The sequence below is a fragment of the Aegilops tauschii genome, chromosome 3 (genome assembly GCF_002575655.3).
Source record: "Aegilops tauschii subsp. strangulata cultivar AL8/78 chromosome 3, Aet v6.0, whole genome shotgun sequence".
Taxonomy (NCBI): domain Eukaryota; kingdom Viridiplantae; phylum Streptophyta; class Magnoliopsida; order Poales; family Poaceae; genus Aegilops; species Aegilops tauschii.
Window position 1 is genome coordinate 311,753,203 of NC_053037.3, and position 20,711 is coordinate 311,773,913.

The window sequence follows — 20,711 nt, forward strand, 5'->3', positions numbered from 1 at the left end:
TCTCCATAAATCTGTTCCCAGGAACACGGCCTCAATAGACATACACGAGTCGTATGAGCGTATCACCAACGCATGCGACGACGACAATGAGGATGCCCTGCCTAGTTCCGGCGACATCTTCGATGGAAAGTTGGGGCGACAGACCACGAAGAAGAGCATGATGGCAACGACGATCACCTTAATGAGAAGGGAAAATTTTGTTTTTGCCACTATAGATTTTGCCAATTTTTCTTATGCCACTCTAGATTCTGACATTTCACTTTTGCCACTCTTAGCTTTTGACAATTATCACAATTGCCATTCTGTGGCAAAAGCAAAATAATTTTATTTCATTTTTGCCACTCTTAGCTTTTGACAATTATCACAATTGCCACTCTGAAATTTTTGCCCTCGCCATGGGAATGGCAATTGTGATAATTGTCAAAAACTAATAGTGGCAAAAGTGAAATGTGAAAATCTAGAGTGGCATAAGAAAAATTGACAAAATCTAGAGTGGCAAAAACAAAATTTTCCCTGATGGGAACGCAGCCGCGCACTCCGCCAACAACAAGAAACGAAACCGCTGAGAGCAGACATTAGAAAATATGCGTGCTGACATTTGCACTTCCTCGTGTGCACACCGAAGAGAGCAGATAGGCAAGCATCCATGAACATCGCTGGAAGGCCAACTCTAGGTAGGAATCACATGGACATGAACCCATGGCTGGCTCGGCCGCGGGTAGGAGCATGGAATCTTATGCCGACAATGGGACCACACTGTAAAGCCCCATATGCGGCATTATTTTAATACAAACATTTTGATCCATTTCTAGAACAGAAGCACATATAATATTGTCGAAACATATGACTTCATATCATACACGCATTGTCATATGTAGCAGACATGTGCTGACAATGGGACCGCACTGTAAAGCCCCATATGCGGCATTATTCTAAATATTCAATCCATTTCTAGAATAGAAGTACATATAGTATCACTGAAACATACGACTTCATATCATACACGCATTGTCATATGTCGCGGACTTCACAAGTTGAATATCTCAACATTTTCACTACCAAAGAGCCAACATAGATATATATGAATACGGCATACAAGTGGCCTCTGAGTGTAATAAATTTGCATCTTGGCACCGGAAGTCTCAACTTGTGAAAATGTTGAGAGGGGGAAACAGAAAGCAACGGTCCCATGTCATCGGATCCAGGCTGCCGTACGGGACCTCTAATCTAATCTACTCGTTGTCGCCGGAGAACTCCACGTAGAAACGTCTTGTCTCAGCATCCCAGATATAGTTGTGATCAGCACCTGTTGTTCTCTTATTTCAAAATATTAGGATTCTACCAAGTCTCGTCTGGTTTGCCTAACATACTAATATTACTACGAAACACAGAGCTCTAGGAGAAGAACCCAAAGTCAAAAAAACTGACATTCACCTCATCTCATAAGTACTCCCTCCGTTCGGAAATACTTGTCTTAGAAATGGTTGTATCTAGAACTAAAACAAGTCTAAATACAACCATTTCTAGGAAAGTATTTCCGAACGGAGGGAGTAGATGTAACCTGTCAGATCAGAAGAGATGAGGAACATCTCAAGCATATATAAATTGAAACGTCCAGTTCATCGATAACAAACCAGGTATTATTTGACAGAAAATGTATTGACCATCAAAGACAGAGGCAAAGCCTCAAGGTTTTGCTATATTCGTCAGAAAAGCTTAAAGTAGAATAATCACAAAGCATCAGGAACAATGCAGATATCAAATTTAAGCTACACAATATAGTCGGTGGTGATAGTGGTTTTGATTCAGTTAGATGTTCCGCCCTCCTACATGCTAGTAGATTCTTCCTGTATCAAGCTCTTATAATTTAATGAAAAGCAGGGTTTCATCTATAAAAAAACAGATAACACAACAAATACATCTCATACTCAAATCCCAATGCTTACGTTTGCTTCCATCTGGCATGTTAAGGTTTTACTCATTTAACAGTTTCCCAATGTTGTCATGCACTGGAAGCTTCAATCTGCATAAGCCAAGATTCTCTTAACTGGCAGAAATTTTAAATAGGACTCTCTGCATCAACACAACTGACCTTCCGGAGATTTCTGGCCAGCCAATATGTCAGATGTTGTATCATCAGGAACAATTCCCCTGTTGAGCATTTCATCATGCAACTGGAATGCTTCTTGCAGCTTACCATCACGGAGGCTTCCATTTATCAGCATGTTATAAATAAGAGCATTAGGGCATACATCCAATCTCCTCATGTCGTCCAATAACTTCTTAGCACCATCAATGTCTCCAATGCGGCAAAGGCCATGTGTTAACGCTGTGAAAGTGATATCATCGGGAATGTTACCCTTGGCCATCATCTCTGAGTACAATTCCAATGCAAAGGCTACATTGCCATCTTTTGAGAAACCGTCGATTAAGGTAGTGTATGTTACTGTATCAGCGGCAATTCCTTCTTTAATCATGCTCTCATAGAATTTGGAAGCTTCTTTCATCATTTTCAAATCCTTGTACCCGGTAATAAAATTAGTGTAGACGGCAGATGTGGGTGTTAAACCATCTTTCAGCAGAATAACAAGAAATTGCAGTGCATGAGACATATTCCCTTCATGGCAAAACCCACTTATTAAAGCATTGTACGCAGCAATGTCAGGTTGAAGGCCTTTGCGCCTCACATTATTTAGCATTTTAAGTGCCAGATCACAACAACTGGTCCTGCAGTAACCGTCAATGAAACTGGTATATGTTACTATGTTGGCGGGTATACCTTTCTCACGCATCTGCTGATACATAGCAAATGCTGAGCCCATCATACCAGCTTTCACAAATCCATTGATGATACTGTTGTATGTCATTGTGGTCGGGACAAAACCTTCACCTATGAAGTTCTTCAACATTTCATCAACTTCATAAATCCGGTCACTCATGCAAATGCCATTTATGAGAACATTATGTGTATACTCATTGCAAGAAACTCCATTTTGTTTCATTTCATCAAGGAGGGCATATGCCTTGTCAAAAGCCTTCTTCTTGATATACCCTTTCATCAAAAATGTGTACGTGAAAACATTAGGTACAAATCCTTCCACAGGCATCTCTGAGTACAGTTTGACTGCTTCATCCATGCACCCCTTCTCACAGTAACCCATTAACAAGCTGTTGTATGTCACAACAGATGGTTTCACTCCAGTTTCCTTCATCTTACCAAACAAGTTAAGTGCTTCGCGGAGTTTGTGTTGCTGGCAGAGCCAACGAATTAGACCATTGTACGTGAAGACATCCGGTAGCCTAGAATCAGCCATCTCCACGCACAAGCTTACAGCATCTTCCCACTGTTTATCGCACAACAGGCCCTTGATAACCAAACCGAACTCGTGTGAACTTGGCAACAGCCCCTGCCCTCTCATCTGGCGATATAGCACATACACCTTCTGTGTCATCCCGGCTTGATCACAGCCTCTTATAAGCGTCCCATACGTCACATTAGTTGGCAATATACTATTCGCCAGGGTCTCGTCGAAAAGATCCAGAGCTTTCTCGACCTCGCCTCGCAAGCAATACCCATGCATCAAAATCGTCGCGAGAACGACATCCATTTTCTTACCGGCAGACAGCATCTCGTCCTTGACCCGCAGAGCCTCCTCCATCCTCCCCACCTTGACAAGCACATCCACCACAGACCTGTAGGTGAAGTCCCACGTCTCGAAGCCAGCCTCCTTCATCTCCCCAAGGAGGTGGAGCCCGCGGTCAGCATCACGCAGTTTGCACAGTGCCGCGATCACGAGAGCGTAGACGCGCTGGTCGGGCTCGATCTCAGCGCCGGGCATTTCATCAAACAGCCTGACAGCATCCTCGAGCATCCCTTCCTTGACGCAGGCCCGCATGAGCGCATCGAACATCCATGCGTCCACGCGGTCGCCCCTCCCCCGCATCTCCGCGAAGAGCGCAAGCGCGTCCCGGGCCGACGAGCAGCGCGCGGTGGTGACGAGCAGGTCGGTGCGGGACTTGACATCCGGGACAACGCCGCGGGCGACCATGTGGGCGTAGGCGTCGGCGGCCGCGCTGGCGCGGCCGGCGCGGGAGAGGGAGGTGAGGAGGCGGCTGAGGAGGGACACGTGAACGGCTGCGACTGGGGAGCCGGAGTGAGGGCCGGCCGCGGCTGAGAGGACGGCGTCGACGAGGGCGCCCGGGGCGAGGCCCGCGTCGAAGGCGGCCGACTTGAGGAGGGTGAAGGCACGCGGGTGGGACGGGGATGAGGCGAAGAGCGCGCGGAGGGTGGAGGTGAGGTTCTCCACGACGGCGGGGTCGCGCGCGGCCGGGCGGTTGGAGAAGTGGGCAGACAGGGGATCGGTTTGGTGGGGCGGCGCGGCGGGAATGGGGATGGCGGAGGCGGTGGCGCAAAGGGAACGCCATGCGAGCCAGGGCGAGGAGGCTCCTCGGAGCCGTGGTGGGCGGCGCATGGTGGCGGGGAGGAGGGGTTTAGCTAGGGATTGAGCGGAACTGCGCAAGTATGCGATGTTGACCCCCAAGAACAGCCGCTCTCTGCGAACCTAAACTGTTGTGGCATTCTCGGCCCATCAGTTCTAGGTCTTAAATTTGATATTGGTTCTCGTAGTTCTCTATATTTATTTCAGCTTTTCTGATGATGTTCATTCAATTGAAGAAGATGTTCTCATTGACTATGAGACGCCTGTGCTGATTTGGTCAATCTCAAGATACTATGCCAGCTCAACCACTCGAAGGTGCTCATAGGTGTAGGAGCTGACTTCGATTGTACCGTGTTTAAAAAAGAACCGCCGCTCTGCGCTCCTCCTCGGTCACGGTGTAGTTTTTTTTTCTTTTAACACACTACAATCAAAGACACTCACATCAATGAACGCACGCATGCACACCATATCCCTATGAGCACCTCAGAGCTTGAGCCGGCATAATATTTTGAGAATTGACAAAGTCCCCGTAGGCGCCTCGTATTCCATGGGGATGTCAAGAGATTGAGCCGGCATAATTTTTTGAGATTAACAAAGTGATCGTAGACAGCTCGTAATGGACGTAACGTCTCCAACCATTGAAATCCTGAAAATAAATTCAAAAAAGGTGAACGCCAATGTCAAGTCTGTACTTGAATCCTTGTGAGCTGGTTTTATTATAGGAAATCTAATAATCCGAGCTAGACTCCATAAGAAATCTAATCATCCGAGCTAGACTCGGTAAGAAATCTAAATCATCCGAGCTAGGCTCAGTTTGCAGGTCACGATGCACCTCTGAATTGTATAGAATGTCTTTTTCTTTTTTTCGAGTTGAACTCTATAGAATGTTAGAATGTTTGGGGGAGCGAGATCACGGGGGGAAATGAAGTGAAGGCGATGTGTTTCTCGAAAATGATCGAGTAAAATGATGGACACGACTGGCTATATTGTTCACAGGGGTTGAACAGAAACTTTTAAAATTGAAAGCTGAGGCTCGTGCATTGTCCAGGTACATAGTGGGATTTGATTTGCATCCATTTATTGCACGCAATACGATAAGTCATCACATAGTATCACATTACACTTGCCCAAAACAAAATTATCACATTACTAACTGGGCCTCAAAACATGCAATGTTGCAACATAAATATGGCTGTGGAGTGGAAGGCACAAAGCAGAGGTCGACCCCTAATATTCCCTCCATCCCAAAATAAATGACTCAACTTTGTACTAATTTTACAAATAAGTGACTCAACTTTGTACTAGTTTTATTTTGGGACGGAGGGAGTACTTGGGACTGGTATTGGTATATGCTACAATAGATCCAAAGGTTGAGCTTCGGCCGTACATGCCGCCTTATTTTGGACGCACCCACCTCTTCACTGTAATACTACCTGCTAGGCCGTCAGCGAATTGACCGCACGTCCTCAAGCTCGGTGAAACTGCACCGTGGCGTGAAGGATGAGCATGATCACAACTCACAACAATGCACAGATCGGAGACACACAAAAACTGATGGATAAAATATCATACTTGCAACTCAAGTGTGGCAAGATTTTGACAAATATCAGATGGCGGGCCAAGGTGAATATCACCTGCCAAATGATTGAGAACTTGTCTATGTCTCGGCAAACAGATAGCACAACAAAGGAGCCACAACCGCTATGCTCAGACTATTACCCAGCATGGCATACCTACAAAATGAGCAAAGCGTCATTCAACTAGTGGATAATGATTTCTAGTAGAACAAATGACTGACTCTTTCACATTTTACTGGATGAATCACGATCAAAACGTAGCTTCCTGAATTCACATCACAGAGGGAAAGGTGGGACTAAAAACACTTACTGTTGTCTGAGGCTTATCTGATCCGGAAAACGGAAACTCGGGGGAAATGAATGCAAATTAGCGACCTGAAAAATAAATGAATACCACATGCTATGAATCATAAGAGAACAGAAGTATGTAAATGTAAATATATGTGAAATTATGAGAAGGTATTCACCTCTCGAGGGGTGAAAAACCGTAGACCCAACTCACTCAGTGAAGACATTTCAAGGTTCTCTTTTGGAACTGGTTTGAGGCTCTACAATTTGAAGAACATTATCACAAAATAAGGAATCGTGAAAATAATGAGGTGACACCAGAGGGTGAGTGGTGCAAAAAAACTGAAGACTGGAACTGAAGACAGGAAAGAGAAGAGCCTTACTTTAGATGTAACCAGTACAGAGCCTGTGCCCTTCACATAGCGATAATAACTTTTAGTAAAACAGCAGCACCGTTTTGATTCAGGGTATACAATATCTTACAAACAGTCAAGGATTCACCAACTCACCACAGTCAAGCATTGGTTAACAAAAAGGTAGCAAAACATGTATGCCGAAGTACATTCCTACTCATTACGAGGACAAGTGTCAAGAAGGAACTAAGGATACCCATAGCATTTCCCCACCGTTCAATCAAGCTTAGTGGAACTGTGTAGTCATGTGAAGCAGTTTCAATCGGAGTGCATCCATCAGCCTCCTTAACTACATAATAGAGAGTGGCGCTGAAATTACATTTGTGGACCTGCTGCTTCAAACATCCTGACAATTTAAAGACCTGCTGCTTCAAACATCCTGACAATTTAAATACAAACTGCAGACCTGTACTTACAGTCAGAGATGATGGCTGAAGATTCCTTATCTCCAATACTCTGTGCTTCAAGGAAGTTTCTTATTGGATTACATACTACTTCCAGATCATCTTCATTCTGGTCATAGCTATTCTGAGTTCTCGTAGTGTTCAATGTTAGGCATGTAGGTGTCCTAAGCAGCTTGTCATTGACTGATGGATTTGGAAAACACATAGATTCCTGTTTTGCCTGTAGATAAAGTATGGTTAAATAGTTATGGAATTCCTCAGGAACTGTCTCCTGAAGTTTCCCGCTTCTGAAGAAACTGGAAACCCAGAATAGTTTCTTATGGTTAGCTATGATCTCTTCTAGGTGCTTGGCAAACTCATATTTTGACCACTTATAAGCAACATACTCCTTTAATCTACTCACGCTCATTTTGCACATTTTGGGGCTCCCAGAGTGATGAAGAATTGAGATGATAACGTAAATAAGGTCCATGACATGTTCTTGCTAAGATATGCCGACTGATTGCAATGGAACAGCAGGTGGATGCACAAGTTCTTACCAAACAGAAGTAGCGCGGTCTAGAATATGGGACACCAAACTGCAAGGGGCTTAGGATGAATTCTTGTGTGTTGAAACTGAGAGTTGAAAGGACCGCTAGCAACTGGTCATGTGTATCAGATACCTGTCACAAGCAATTGATACTGATAGAGGTCCAATACTACAGTCAACTGTGATTCAAATAATTTTAAGCTTAAAAAAACCTCGAATCCGACAACATTTTCCACAAATAACATTTGTGGAGGAAAGCTCATGTTTTGCATAAGGTTTAAAATCTTTATAAATGAAAATGCCCGAGCATCAGCTGAATGTTTCTGAAGTCCTGCATGGCAATCCACCCATTAGTGAAATTTGAAACTGAAGCAGGTAATGTCAAAAGGAAGCTACTCCATAAGCAAACCTTGTCGTGTATATGGTTGACATGGAGGAGAAAGGAGCCATGCATGTGCCTTGTACTTGTCTAGATCACCAGCAGTGAGTGTTTGAATGTTTCCCTGCAGTGACATAACAATACATGTAGATGTAGTGCGGTCAAAATTAACATGTTCCTCCGCTGCAATATAGATCGTGTATGCCTTAATTTATGTATCTAACGATGACATGATGAATCATCAGTAAAAATCCAACCAGCCTATAGTCAACTTCTTTCTAACAATGTAGTCAGTTCAAATAAATTCTCCAAGTATTCCTTCCAATTTAGTAATCAAATGTATGAGAAAATTCTGCATAGAGCACAATGCATACATGCTAAGGGTACTTGCGGTGTAAAAAATAAACTGATGGGCGCAGTTAATCCTCACTGCTAGTCGAGATACTACCGGTATCAGGATAATACATATCCCAGTTTCGTCGCCTAAAATTTTCACCACCACGAATCAGTAGTGCTTAACAGTTAGCACAGCAAGAAACTTCCGGTTTTCGCCTAGATCCAAGTCTGCCAGGGCTTATAAATTTCTGGGGGAACGGGACGCACCTGGCAGGGGCGGTGGCCGAAGTTGTGCTCGTAGACGTCGTTGGCGACGTCGTTGATGTCAAAGGCCTCCACCACCTCCGCTCGAACGCCCGACGACGCAAGGGAGTACCGCTGGGAACAAAGGAGGCGGCAAAACAGAACCCTAGTCGCCGTTAGATGTGCCGCAGGATTCAGGTGCAGTACGGAAGTAGAAGGAGGATATGAGTACCATGCCGCCGATACCGCTGTAGAACTCGAGGACCCTCCATGGGGGCGGCGTCTCCATTAACTCCGGTTATCGCGCGGCGGCGGCTGGTCGGCTGGACTGTGGTTCTCGTAGGCTTCTGCTTTCTTTTTCTTTTTCTTTTTCTTTTTTTTTTAGGGCTTCGTAGGCTTCTCCTGTTTTGCAGTGCACAGCTAGAGCATCTTCAGCCGCGCCAAGCCCCCAGTCGATTTTTGCGCCGGCGCGCAAAAATCGGTCCAATCGCGTTTTTAGGAGGTCGTTTTTGCTGGTTTAAGTTAAAACTGGCGCCGGCGGACTCAGGCCGAACCCGGGGCGCTGGGGCGCCCGGGGACGCCGGGGCGAGCGATTTTGGCGCGAAAGAGTTGCGGGCCCGCCGAGTCAGCGACACTCGCCTTGTCGTCCTCCGAACGCCTCGGTTTCCCGCGGGGAATCAATGACAAGGCTGCCGCCGGTCAGCCTTCCATTGATTCCTCACAGGCGGCGCGGCGGCGCCCCCCCTCCCGCCACGTGTACACACGGCGCCCGGCTATAAAAGCAACACCCCCTCCTCGCCTCTGGCCACACCTCGCCCACAGTCGCCGCCGAGCGCTGCCTCTCTCCCCGTGTGCAGCCGCCGCCAATGTTCCTACCCTCTCTCCCCAAGCCCATCCGCGACGATGGCCAAGCGGTTCCCCGACGATGGGGCGGCGGCCAACGGCTTCGGCCGCCGCTCGCTGCACGAGTGGGAGGCGTACCTGTTCCTTGAGGTGAACATCCCGGCGCCATCGGACATGCGCGCCGGGCCGACGGGGTAGAGGCTCAGCGCCGGTGGCGTCCCGATTCCCTCGGTGCCCGACGTCGACGTGCGCCCCGACCTCTTCGCCGTCGAGGTTGACCGCGCGCGGGCGTCGCTGACGGAGGAGCAGCGCGCCCTCCCGCAGTACACCGCCGACAACCACGAGTCGTAGGCGGCGTACTTCCAGCGCCGGCAGGCGCAGCGGCTGGCATCCACCAACGGGGCGCCGGTGGTGGGGGCGTCAAGAACTGCGAGGGGCGCCGCCTATGGTGGGGCGCCCCCGACCGCACGCTCCACGAGGTTCTCCAGTACCTCGAGGGCGGCAACGACCCGCCGCTGGCATACCCTGCCGCGACCGCCGCCCCGGTCCCCCGGAGCGCTGGGCAATGGATGCCTAGGAGGTTCGGCTCCTCCGTGTCTTCCTCCTCCCACTCCTCCTCCCGCTCCTCCTCCCACTCCTCCGGCTCACCGGCGGTGTTCAGCGTCGAGGCCGAGCCCACAGCAGAGACGCCGCTCGGCCGGCGCACCCGCAGCGCCGGCATCGTCATCAGCGAGGGCGGCAGGCGCGCCTCCTCCTCGGTTCCTCCCCGCTACGTCAAAGCGAAGACGGAGCCGGTGCTCGCCGCCGTGAAGATGGAGCAAGGGCTCGCCGTGTGAAGACGGAGCTAAGGCTCGTCGGCGGCGTCAAGGAGGAGCTCGACGACGCGGCGGCCTTGAAGTGGCGCGAACGGAGCTAGAGCGCCAGTGCCGGGCCTACGAGCAGTTCGCCGCTCGGCACCGTGGCCGCGGCGTGGGAGGCGTTGTCGTCCTCGACGACAGCGACGATGATGCGCCGCCGCTACCGGTCCGCCAGGGCAACGCCGGGCAGGGGTCCAGCAGGGGCGGCCGCGTCAAGGAGGAGAAGGCCGACGAGGACGATGGCGAGGATGGCGGCGACGTCGGCGACTTCGCCGCGCTCAGCGCATTCTTCGACCCGTAGTTGTAGTTGCGGTCGTTTTTTTAACTTTGTTATGTAATGTCATGTTCGCCGAATATTTGTCAAGTTTGCCAAACTTTAGTCGAATTCCTTTTTTTTAAACCGCCTTCTGGGGGCGACCCTGGGGCCGGCGGCTGGGAACCTGAAAGCCCCCACGCCGAGTTTTAGCGTCGGCTCGCCCCCAGGAGGCGATTTTATGCGCCCCCGGGGGGGCCAACGGCTGAAGATGCTCTTACACAACAAGCCGGGTGCTCGAGTTCGAGCCATCACTTGTTTAGCCCAAGTGGCCCAGCCGTTTCAGTTGTCCGTCCAAAATTTCAGCAGATACCTCTATTTTTTGGAAGCTATAACGATAAAACTAGGTTTCAACAATCACTGGATTTGAGTGGTCACATGGACATGGTCAAGTCAGTATCCTTTTCAGTTCTTTTAATGGACAGAGGCTTGAGGAGTTCAGACCGTCAAGAGGTATTCAATAGGGAGATCCCATCTCCCTCTATCTCTTTTTGTTGGCAGCGGAGGGCCTTTCTGGCCTATTAAAATCTAACTAGTCATTGCATCTAAGTGGGATTAAGGTGGCTTCTTCGGCTCTGCCGATGAATCATCTCTTGTCTGCCAATGACAGCCTGTTGTTCTTCAAGGCAAGTGTGGAGAGGGCAGTTGAGTTGTCAAACCTATTGGATACTTATTGTCGGGCTTCAGGTCAACGGGTTAACAGAGATAAGTCATCAATCTTTTTCAGCAAAGGTTGCCCTATTGCAGTTCGGGAAGAGATAAAGCTATCGTTACAGCTCATTAATGAATATTTCAATGAGTATTTGAGCTTACCCTCTGATGTCGGTCAATTAAAAAATGGCACATTTAAATTCCTCAAGGACAGAATTTGGTCTAAGATCAAAGGATGCCTTGAGAAAATTTGGTCAACTGGAGGGGAGGAAGTTCTCATCAAGTCAGTCACACAAGCAATCTCAGTGCATTCCATGGCGTGTTTCAGACTTCCTAGAGGGCTAATACCCTCATTAGGGGCTTTTGGTGGGGAAACAAAGAAGGAAAGAGAAAACCTCATTGGGTATCACGGAAGATAATGACCGCTCCCATGTTCATGGGAGGACTAGAATTTCACGACCTGAAACTTTTTATCTTGGCACTGTTGGCGAAACAATCATGGAGGCTACTGCAGGATCCCACATCGCTTAGTGCTCTCGTATTAAAGGCGGTGTACTTCGCTGCCACATCAATTTGGAGGCTGAACTTGGCTCCAATCTTTCGCAGATTTGGAGAGCGATTTTGGACGGTAGGGAGGTTTTGAAGCTGGGCCTAATCTGCGGAATTGCGAATGGACGTTCTACCAAAATTTGGGACTATAACTGGATCCCGAAAGAACCCCTATTGAGGCCGCTACTACCTCTGCTTTCGCAACCCCCATCAATAGTTCATGAACTGTTAAACCACACGGGTGCTACTTGAAATTCGGCTCTATTTCGGCAAGTGTTTTTCCTATGGACGCGGATGACATACTGAGCATACCCCTTTGCGTGGGAGGAGTTCCTGATTTTTGGTATTGGCATTTTGAACAGAAAGACAACTTCATAGAGATCGGCCTATCGTATGCTCGTCGACATGAAGATCAAGAGGGAAAATTTGCTCGACGGGATACTGGGCTCATCCGACAATCAGCAAGTATGCAAGGCCTGGTCGAAGTTGTGGAAGCTCTCGGTTCCTTCTAAACTGAAAATCTTTGTTTGGCGTTTGGCGCAACAATTCATACCTACACCCGGCTTCTTACACCACCGGCATATGGCCACGTCCAACAACTAGGGATTATGCGGGTGCCCGGACTCTTGGAGGCACTCCCTCCTGGACTGCACATCATCGAGGTGTACGTGTGCGTTGAGTTATGAGGGGATCACAAAATGCATGGCAACATGCAAGGAACCAAATGCAAAGAACTAACTTTTTGCAATGAGCAATTTACTATCACATGTGGATTTCACGAAGCTTATAGTTACCCTTTGGGAAATTTGGTCGGCAAGGAGGAAAGCTATCCACGAGGGTATTTTCTAGAGCCCAGTTTCCATCCATCACTTTGTCACATCCTATCTAGCTGAGCTTAATGCATTACATATACCGGTCTAGTCACCACAGGGCAGCATGTGATAATGTCACATCCCAAATTTCCTTAAATTTAGGATGTGAACTTAGAAGCATGTGCATCAATGTTTTCCTTGCATATTTAGGTTTTGAAACAAACACGACCAATTCTTCACCCTAAATCATTTTAGAGTTTATTAAATGGCCATGAATGTTCCACCGAAATAAGTTTTTCAAAAATCTTCATAAGGGCAGGAAAGAAATTTCCTATGATCAATATTTGCCCAATTTTGTTGAGCGAACCAGGGCTTGAAAATAGTTAAGTTGGAAAATTTAAACAACAAGTAAGATCATGGATAAAAAATAAAAATAGAAAATAAAAGGAAAATACTTTGCAAAGGGGCCCAATACTATTTGACAGAAATAGTTTGTCAAAGTTCACAAAGAAAATGTTCCTGTAATCAGAAATATTCCAAAATGATTTTGGAGAAAGTTTGCTATTGGTGGAAAAATCAAATTCAAATTCAAACTAAATTCACAAATGACAGAGGAGTAAAGAAAAAGAGAGAAAGTTGAGCCAGCCAGTCAGGCCATTAAGCCCCAGCTAGCCAACTGAGCCCGTGATGCGCCGCGCCACGCCCTCTCTCTTTCTCCTCTCTCTCTCATTGACAGGCAGGACCCACCCACCAGGATCACCCCCAACATCGCACAACCGCCGCCCGACGCACGCGCCCATGACCCGAGCACGCCCGCACTCATGATCTCCAAGCGCGCCCCAACCACCATGTACTATAAATACCCCTAGACCCCTCCGTCGAAATTCCCAACCTATTTCGCTCGAGTGTCGTTGGGATGCTCGCAACACCACTGCACTCTCCGCCTCGGCCGAGAGATCCCTAGCCAAATTCCGGCAAGCCCCGGCCACCCCACGACCACCCAACCACACCACGACGACCACCGCTGCACGGCGAACCCCCTGGACATCATCTGCATGCCAGAGCCCCCTGCAACGCCGACTTCGTCTGAGTCCGAAGCTCAACATCGTTGCCGTCGTGTCTCCGGTGAGCTCCGTGAGCCTTTTGGCCATGCACCTTGTCATATCGTCTTTTGTGCTCGCGCTCATCTTCTTGACCATTTGATTCGCTCCATTTCGCCCAGAAATGTGCACGCCATGGTCACCCGAAGATTTTTTTCGCCTCGCACAACTCCAGCAGCCCTTCACCGTCGCTTCCGTCCACCCCGGCGTCAACCAAGGCCACCAGGAGCACCACCGCTGTCGTCTGCATCTCGTCGACCACCTCACCATCGCTAGGGAGCACCGGAGCGTCAAGTTTGACCATGTCCGAGTCGCGCCCAAGTTTTCCGGCGAAGTTCCCATGCTCTAACCGCCGCGGTGAGCTTCGATCCGTCTCCAGCCGTCCGATCTTGATCCGACGCATAGAAATCGACCACTTTAACAAATCGGTATGTTTAGTTGTCGTCCGTTAGATCTAGATTTAACGAATGCATTTTGATTTTATTCTGAAACGGTATCAGCGAATTAGAGAGCACCACGTGGACAACCTTATCTAAAACATTATCCAAAATGATCTCGATTAATTAAAAAACTGGTAGTTTTACTGAAAGGTCCCTCCAACTTTAAAACATCATAACTAATTATCCAGACATCCAATTTGGGCAATTCTTTTTGCAGACTGAACCTAGGGAACGAACCTTCTGTAAAAAAATGAAAAGGTAAATTTGAGTAATTCAAATTTTAATTTTGAGAAAAATGCTTTAAAACATGAAATGGGCATAACTTTAAAACACAAAACCAAAGTTAATAATTCTTTTTGCAAATTAAACCTAGTGAATCATATTTTAACTTAGTCCACCGTTTGATGTTTTTTATTATTATAAAAAAAATCCGACCAGAACATTAACAAGACTAGTTTCATATATTCCTGGATTTAAAAATTGTTTAAAATATCATAAAATAATCCAATTTGTTAGTTGGAATTATCAACTTGTTTTGAAACTTAATTTAGCACCTAGTAAAATAATTGGTATAATTTGTATGATCACTTTGAAACATAGTTTAGAACTAATAAAACCTAGTTTTATATAATGTTGAAACCCTAGTTATTAAATAAAAGAAATTTGTAAGGAAGTATAATAACTAAGTTGAACTTAGTGAACTGGACCATGATGACATTATGGGATTAAATTTCAAACTTCAAATTTAAAACTTAGTTCAAGTTAAATTTAAATAGGTAAACCACTTTTCAAAATTCAAATCAAATCTTGTTAAACCTAAGTGGGCTGATGAATTATTTAAGTTTTCTTAAATAGTTTAAACTTGACTCAATGAAATTGGATCTATTTTGACAATTAAAACCAAGTTAAATCGACTTAAGTTGAATCAAAATAAAAGGAACTTGAGTTAATTCAAACCAAACTGAAACTCAAACTTGGATGATCACTTGAATGAAACCAAACTCAAACCCTACCAATACCTTGTGATGAGTGATTGCTTCTTATTGCATTCATGATGTTGGGAAACATAGTAGAGAACAAAAAAACGACCTACGATCGAACCAAGAACACTATGAAGATGCATAAGAGGTTTAGATCAGATCGTTACCAACTTTGAGTTGCAGTGGAAGAAGAGTTGGTGTAGATCGTTCTTGAAGTCCCTCGAACCAAAGACCGAAAGCACGCCATCTCTACAATTTGCAAGTGTACAAGCTTCAAGATCCGGCAGCGCTTCGCTGTTTAGAGCTAACCGTCGCCGGAGAATTAGAGAGAGAAGAGAACTACACACGCTTCTCTATTATGAGGATTAGAGAGATCTGATGGGGAACATTTCATGGAAAACAAAAAAATCTGATGAAACACCCAAGATCTATTCGATGGAGATGCCAGCAACCAAAGGGGAGTGTCTACATACCCTTGTAGAATGAAAGCGTTAACGATCTAAAGATTGTGGTAGGCGTAGTCCTATCCGCTTCGAGCACCGAACGAACGGCACCTTCAAGATGTGCAAACGTACGGCTTGGTGACGTCTCCACCTTCTTGATCTAGCAAGGAGGAGTGGAGAGGTAGATGGGATGTAGGCCATCACGACAGCATGGTGGTAGTGGTGGCAGCGGAACTGCGGCAGGGCTTTGATACGTCTCCAACGTATCTATAATTTTGTATTTTCTACGCTATTATAGTATCAATCTTGGATGTTTTATATGCAATTATATATCATTTTTTGGGACTAACCTATTAACCTAGTGCCAAGTGCCAGTTGTAGTTTTTTTTGCCTATTTTTGGTTTTCCAGGAAATCGGTACCAAACAAAGTCTAAACACTACGAAACTTCTTGACGGTTTTTTTGGACAAGAGAGACCCTAGAAGCTTCAGGAGGAGACCAGAAGGCAAACGAGGAGATGACAAGGCAACAAGCGCACCTGATGCCTTGTGGGCCCCTCGTGCCTCTGTCTGACCTAATTCCACCTCTATAAATTCTCCAAAATCAGGAAACCAGCGCAGAGCCACCCAAAATACTTTTTCCGCCGCCGCAAGTTTTTGTTCTTTCGCGATCCCATCTGGAGGCCTTTTCCGACATTCTGCCGGAGGGGGAATCGGTCACGGAGGGCTTCTACATTAACCTTGCTACTGCCTTCTGATAATGTGCCAGTAGATTACCATAGACCTATGAGTCTATAACTAGTAGCTAGATGGCTTATTCTCTCTCTTTGATCTTCAATACAATGTTCTCCTCGATGTTCTTGGAGATCTATTCGATGTGATCTTCCTTTGTAGTGTGTTTTTTGGGATCCGATGAATTGTGGGTTTATTAACAGATTATTCATGAATGTTAGTCTTCTCTGAATTCTTTTATGCATGAATATTATAGCTTTGTATTTCTCTCGGATCTATCTATTTAGTTTGGCCAACTAGATCGACTTATCTTGCAATGGGAGAGGTGCTTTGTAATGGGTTCACGATTGCGGTGCTCTATATCCCAGTGACAGCAGGGGACAAGACACATATTTGTATTGTTGCCATTAAGGGGAAAACAGTGAGGTTTATTCATATTGATTGGATTTACTTTGTCTACATCATGTCATCTTGCTTAAGGCGTTACTTTGTTTTTTATGAACTTAATACTCTAGATGCATGCTGGATAGCAGTCGATGGGTGGAGTAATAGTAGTAGATGCAGGCAGGAGTCGGTCTACTTGTCTCAGACGTGATGCCTGTATACATGATCATTGCCTTGAATATCGTCATAACTATGCGCTTTTCAATCAATTGCCCAATAGTAATTTGTTTACCCATCGTATGCTTTTTGTTCGAGAGAGAAGCCTGTAGTGAAAACTATGGCCCCGGGGTCTACTTCTATCATATATAAAATCCAAGAATACCCTGCTGCAATTTATTTACCGTTATTTGAATTTGTGTTTTATTTTATCTATCTATCACTACAAGATTTGATCCTTGCAAATAATCGCCGAGGGGATTGACAACTGCTACCTCTTGAGCTTGCGTTGGTTTTTCCCTTGAAGAGGAAAGGGTGATGCAGCAAAGTTGAGTAAGTATTTCCCTTAGTTTTGAGAACCAAGGTATCAATCCAGTAGGAGACAACGCGCAAGCCACCGAATACATGCACAAATAAACACCAACCTTGCACCCAACGCGATAAAGGGGTTGTCAATCCCTTCACGGTTATTTGCAATGTGAGATCTGATAGAGATGGATAAACGGTAAAGTAATGTTTTTGGTATTTTTGGTTTATGGAATGGAAAGTAAAAGATTGCAAAGAAAGTAAATAGGAAACTAGAATTGTAGATCAGAAACTTATATGATGGAAAATAGACCCGGGGGCCATAGGTTTCACTAGAGGCTTCTCTCAAGATAGAAATTATTACGGTGGGTGAACAAATTAGTGCCGAGCAATTGATAGAAAAGCGCAAAGTTATGACGATATCTAAGGCAATGATCATGAACATAGGCATCACGTCCGTGTCAAGTAGACCGAAACGATTCTGCATCTACTACTATTACTCCACACGACCGCTATCTAGCATGCATCTAGAGTATTAAGTTCATAACAACAAGGTAACGCCTTAAGCAAGATGACATGATGTAGAGGAATTAACTCAAGCAATATGATGAAAACCCCATCCTTTTCTCCTTGATGGCAAAAATACAATACGTGTCAGCACCTGGGGGGTGCCCCGAGGGGGGCACAACCCACCAGGGCACGCTTGGGGGCCCAGGCGCGCCCAGGTGGGTTGTGCCCACCTTGGTGGCCTCCTGCACCCCCTCTTTACCCTATAATTTCCCAAAAATTCCAGAAACCCTCGGGGGTTAACCTAGATCAGAAGTTCCGCCGCCGCAGGCCTCTGTAGCCACCGAACACCAATCTAGACCCCGTTCCGGCACCCTGCCGGTGGGGAATCATCTTCGGTGGCCATCTTCATCATCCCGACGGCCACCACGATGAGGAGGGAGTAGTCCACCCTCGGCGCTGTGAGTTTGTACCAGTAGCTATGTGTTTAATCTCTCTCTCTCTCTCTCGTGTTCTTGAGATGTCACGATCTTGATGTATCACTGATAACCCACAAGTATAGGGGATCGCAACAGTTTTCGAGGGTAGAGTATTCAACCCAAATTTATTGATTCGACACAAGGGAAGCCAAAGAATATTCTCAAGTATTAGCAGTTGAGTTGTCAATTCAACCACACCTGGATAACTTAGTATCTGCAGCAAAGTATTTAGTAGCAAAGTAATATGATAGTAGTGGTAACGGTAACAGAAGTAACGGTAGCAAAAGTAATATTTTGGTGTTTTGTAGTGATTGTAACAGTAGCAACGGAAAAGTAAATAAGCGAAGAACAATATGTGAAAAGCTCGTAGGCATTGGATCGGTGATGGAGAATTATGCCGGATGCGGTTCATCATGTAACAATCATAACATAGGGTGACACAGAACTAGCTCCAATTCATCAATGTAATGTAGGCATGTATTCCGAATATAGTCATACGTGCTTATGGAAAAGAACTTGCATGACATCTTTTGTCCTACCCTCCCGTGGCAGCGGGGTCCTAGCGGAAACTAAGGGATATTAAGGCCTCCTTTTAATAGAGTACCGGAACAAAGCATTAGCACATAGTGAATACATGAACTCCTCAAACTATGGTCATCACCAGGAGTGGTCCCGATTATTGTCACTTCAGGGTTGCCGGATCATAACACATAGTAGGTGACTATAGACTTGCAAGATAGGATCAAGAACTCACATATATTCATGAAAACATAATAGGTTCAGATCTGAAATCATGGCACTCGGGCCCTAGTGACAAGCATTAAGCATAGCAAAGTCATAGCAACATCAATCTCAGAACATAGTGGATACTAGGGATCAAACCCTAACAAAACTAACTCGATTACATGATAGATCTCATCCAACCCATCACCGTCCAACAAGCCTACGATGGAATTACTCACGCACGGCGGTGAGCATCATGAAACTGGTGATGGAGGATGGTTGATGATGACGATGGCGACGAATCCCCCTCTCTGGAGCCCCGAACGGACTCCAGATCGGCCCTCCCGAGAGGTTTTAGGGCTTGGCGACGGTTCCGTATCGTAAAACGCGATGAATCCTTCTCTCTGATTTTTTTCTCCCCGAAAGCAAATATACAGAGTTGGAGTTGAGGTCGGAGGAGCTCCAGGAGGGTGCGCCCCCACCCTCGTGGACAGGGTGTGGGCCCCCTGGTCTTCATCTTTTGCAAGGATTTTTTATTATTTCCAAATAGACGTTCCATGGAGTTTCAGGTCATTCCGAGAACTTTTGTTTCTGCACATAAATAACACCATGGAAAGTCTGCTGAAAACAGCGTCAGTCCGGGTTAGTTCCATTCAAATCATGCAAGTTAGAGTCCAAAACAAGGGCAAATGTGTTTGGAAAAGTAGATACGACGGAGACGTATCAACTCCCCCAAGCTTAAACCTTTGCTTGTCCTTAAGCAATTCAGTTGACAAACTGAAAGTGATAAAGAAAAACTTTTACAAACTCTGTTTGCTCTTGTTGTTGTAAATATGTAAAGCCAGCATTCAAGTTTTCAGCAAAGATTATGACTAACCACATTCACAATAACTCTTTGGTCTCATGTTTACTCATATCAATAGCATAATCAACTAGCGAGCCATAATAATGAATCTCGGATGACAACACTTTCTCAAAACAATCATAATATGATATAACAAGATGGTATCTCGCTAGCCCTTTCTGAGACCGCAAAACATAAATGCAGAGCACCTTTAAAGATCAAGGACTGACTAGACATTGTAATTCATGGTAAAAGAGATCCAATCATAGTCATACCCAATATAAATTAATAGTAATGGATGCAAATGACAGCTGCGCTCTCCAGCTAGTGCTTTTTAATAAGAGGGTGATGACTCAACATGAAAGTAAATAGATAGGCCCTTCGCAGAGGGAAGCAGGGATTTGTAGAGGTGCCAGAGCTCGGTTTTGAAATAGAGATAAATAATATTTTGAGCGGCATACTTTCATTGTGAACATAGCAACCAAGAGATGGCGATATCTTCCATGCTACACACATTATAGGCGGTTCCCAAACAGAATGGTAAAGTTTATACTCCCCCTCCACCAACAAGCATCAATCCATGACTTGCTCGAAACAACGAGTGTCTCCAACTAGCAACAGTCCCAGGGGGAGTTTGTTTGCAATTATTTTGATTTAGTTTGCATAAAGCATGGGACTGGGCATCCAGGTGACCAGCCATTTTCTCGTGAGTGAGGAGCGGAGTCCACTCCTCTTGAGAATAACCCGCCTAACATGGAAGATAAGGGCAGCCCTAGTTGATACATGAACTATTCGAGCATACAAAACAGAATGTTTATTTGAAGGTTTAGAGTTTGGCACATACAAATTTACTTGGAACGGTAGGTAGATACCGCATATAGGAAGGTATAGTGGACTCATATGGAATAACTTTGGGGTTTAAGGGA

The 20,711-nt window shown here is 45.8% G+C and overlaps 2 protein-coding genes across 3 annotated transcripts; both read right to left on the reverse strand.

Moving 5' to 3' along the window:
- Window positions 1-1,173: 1,173 nt before the first annotated feature.
- On the reverse strand, window positions 1,174-5,493 carry LOC109746520 (uncharacterized). 2 transcript variants are annotated; one of them, XR_006672168.2, is made up of 3 exons: window positions 2,093-5,493; window positions 1,947-2,023; window positions 1,174-1,306 (listed from the first exon to the last, which is right to left on the reverse strand). XR_006672168.2 is itself a non-coding variant. In XM_020305646.4 (2 exons), exons 1-2 carry the CDS (start codon window positions 4,470-4,472, stop codon window positions 2,019-2,021), a joined length of 2,385 nt encoding a protein of 794 aa, XP_020161235.1. In that variant the 5' UTR covers window positions 4,473-5,493; the 3' UTR covers window positions 1,641-2,018. The 2 variants fall into 2 exon arrangements, 1 of the variants encoding a protein (XP_020161235.1); XM_020305646.4 differs by lacking the exon at window positions 1,174-1,306 and having other exon boundaries at window positions 1,641-2,023.
- LOC109746509 (tRNA (cytosine(38)-C(5))-methyltransferase 2) lies at window positions 5,493-8,979 on the reverse strand. Its single transcript, XM_040403952.2, is given in 12 exon segments — window positions 5,493-6,172; window positions 6,327-6,391; window positions 6,484-6,564; window positions 6,688-6,782; window positions 6,914-7,006; window positions 7,134-7,341; window positions 7,661-7,783; window positions 7,863-7,981; window positions 8,060-8,153; window positions 8,633-8,746; window positions 8,748-8,774; window positions 8,841-8,979. Coding segments are annotated over 12 exon segments (1,152 nt in total). The 5' UTR covers window positions 8,898-8,979; the 3' UTR covers window positions 5,493-6,096.
- Window positions 8,980-20,711: the final 11,732 nt, after the last annotated feature.

Coding starts and splice junctions, on each gene's coding strand:
- LOC109746520 (XM_020305646.4), bottom strand. CDS start 4,472: ATGCGCCGCCCACCACGGCTCCGAGGAGCCTCCTCGCCCTGGCTCGCA.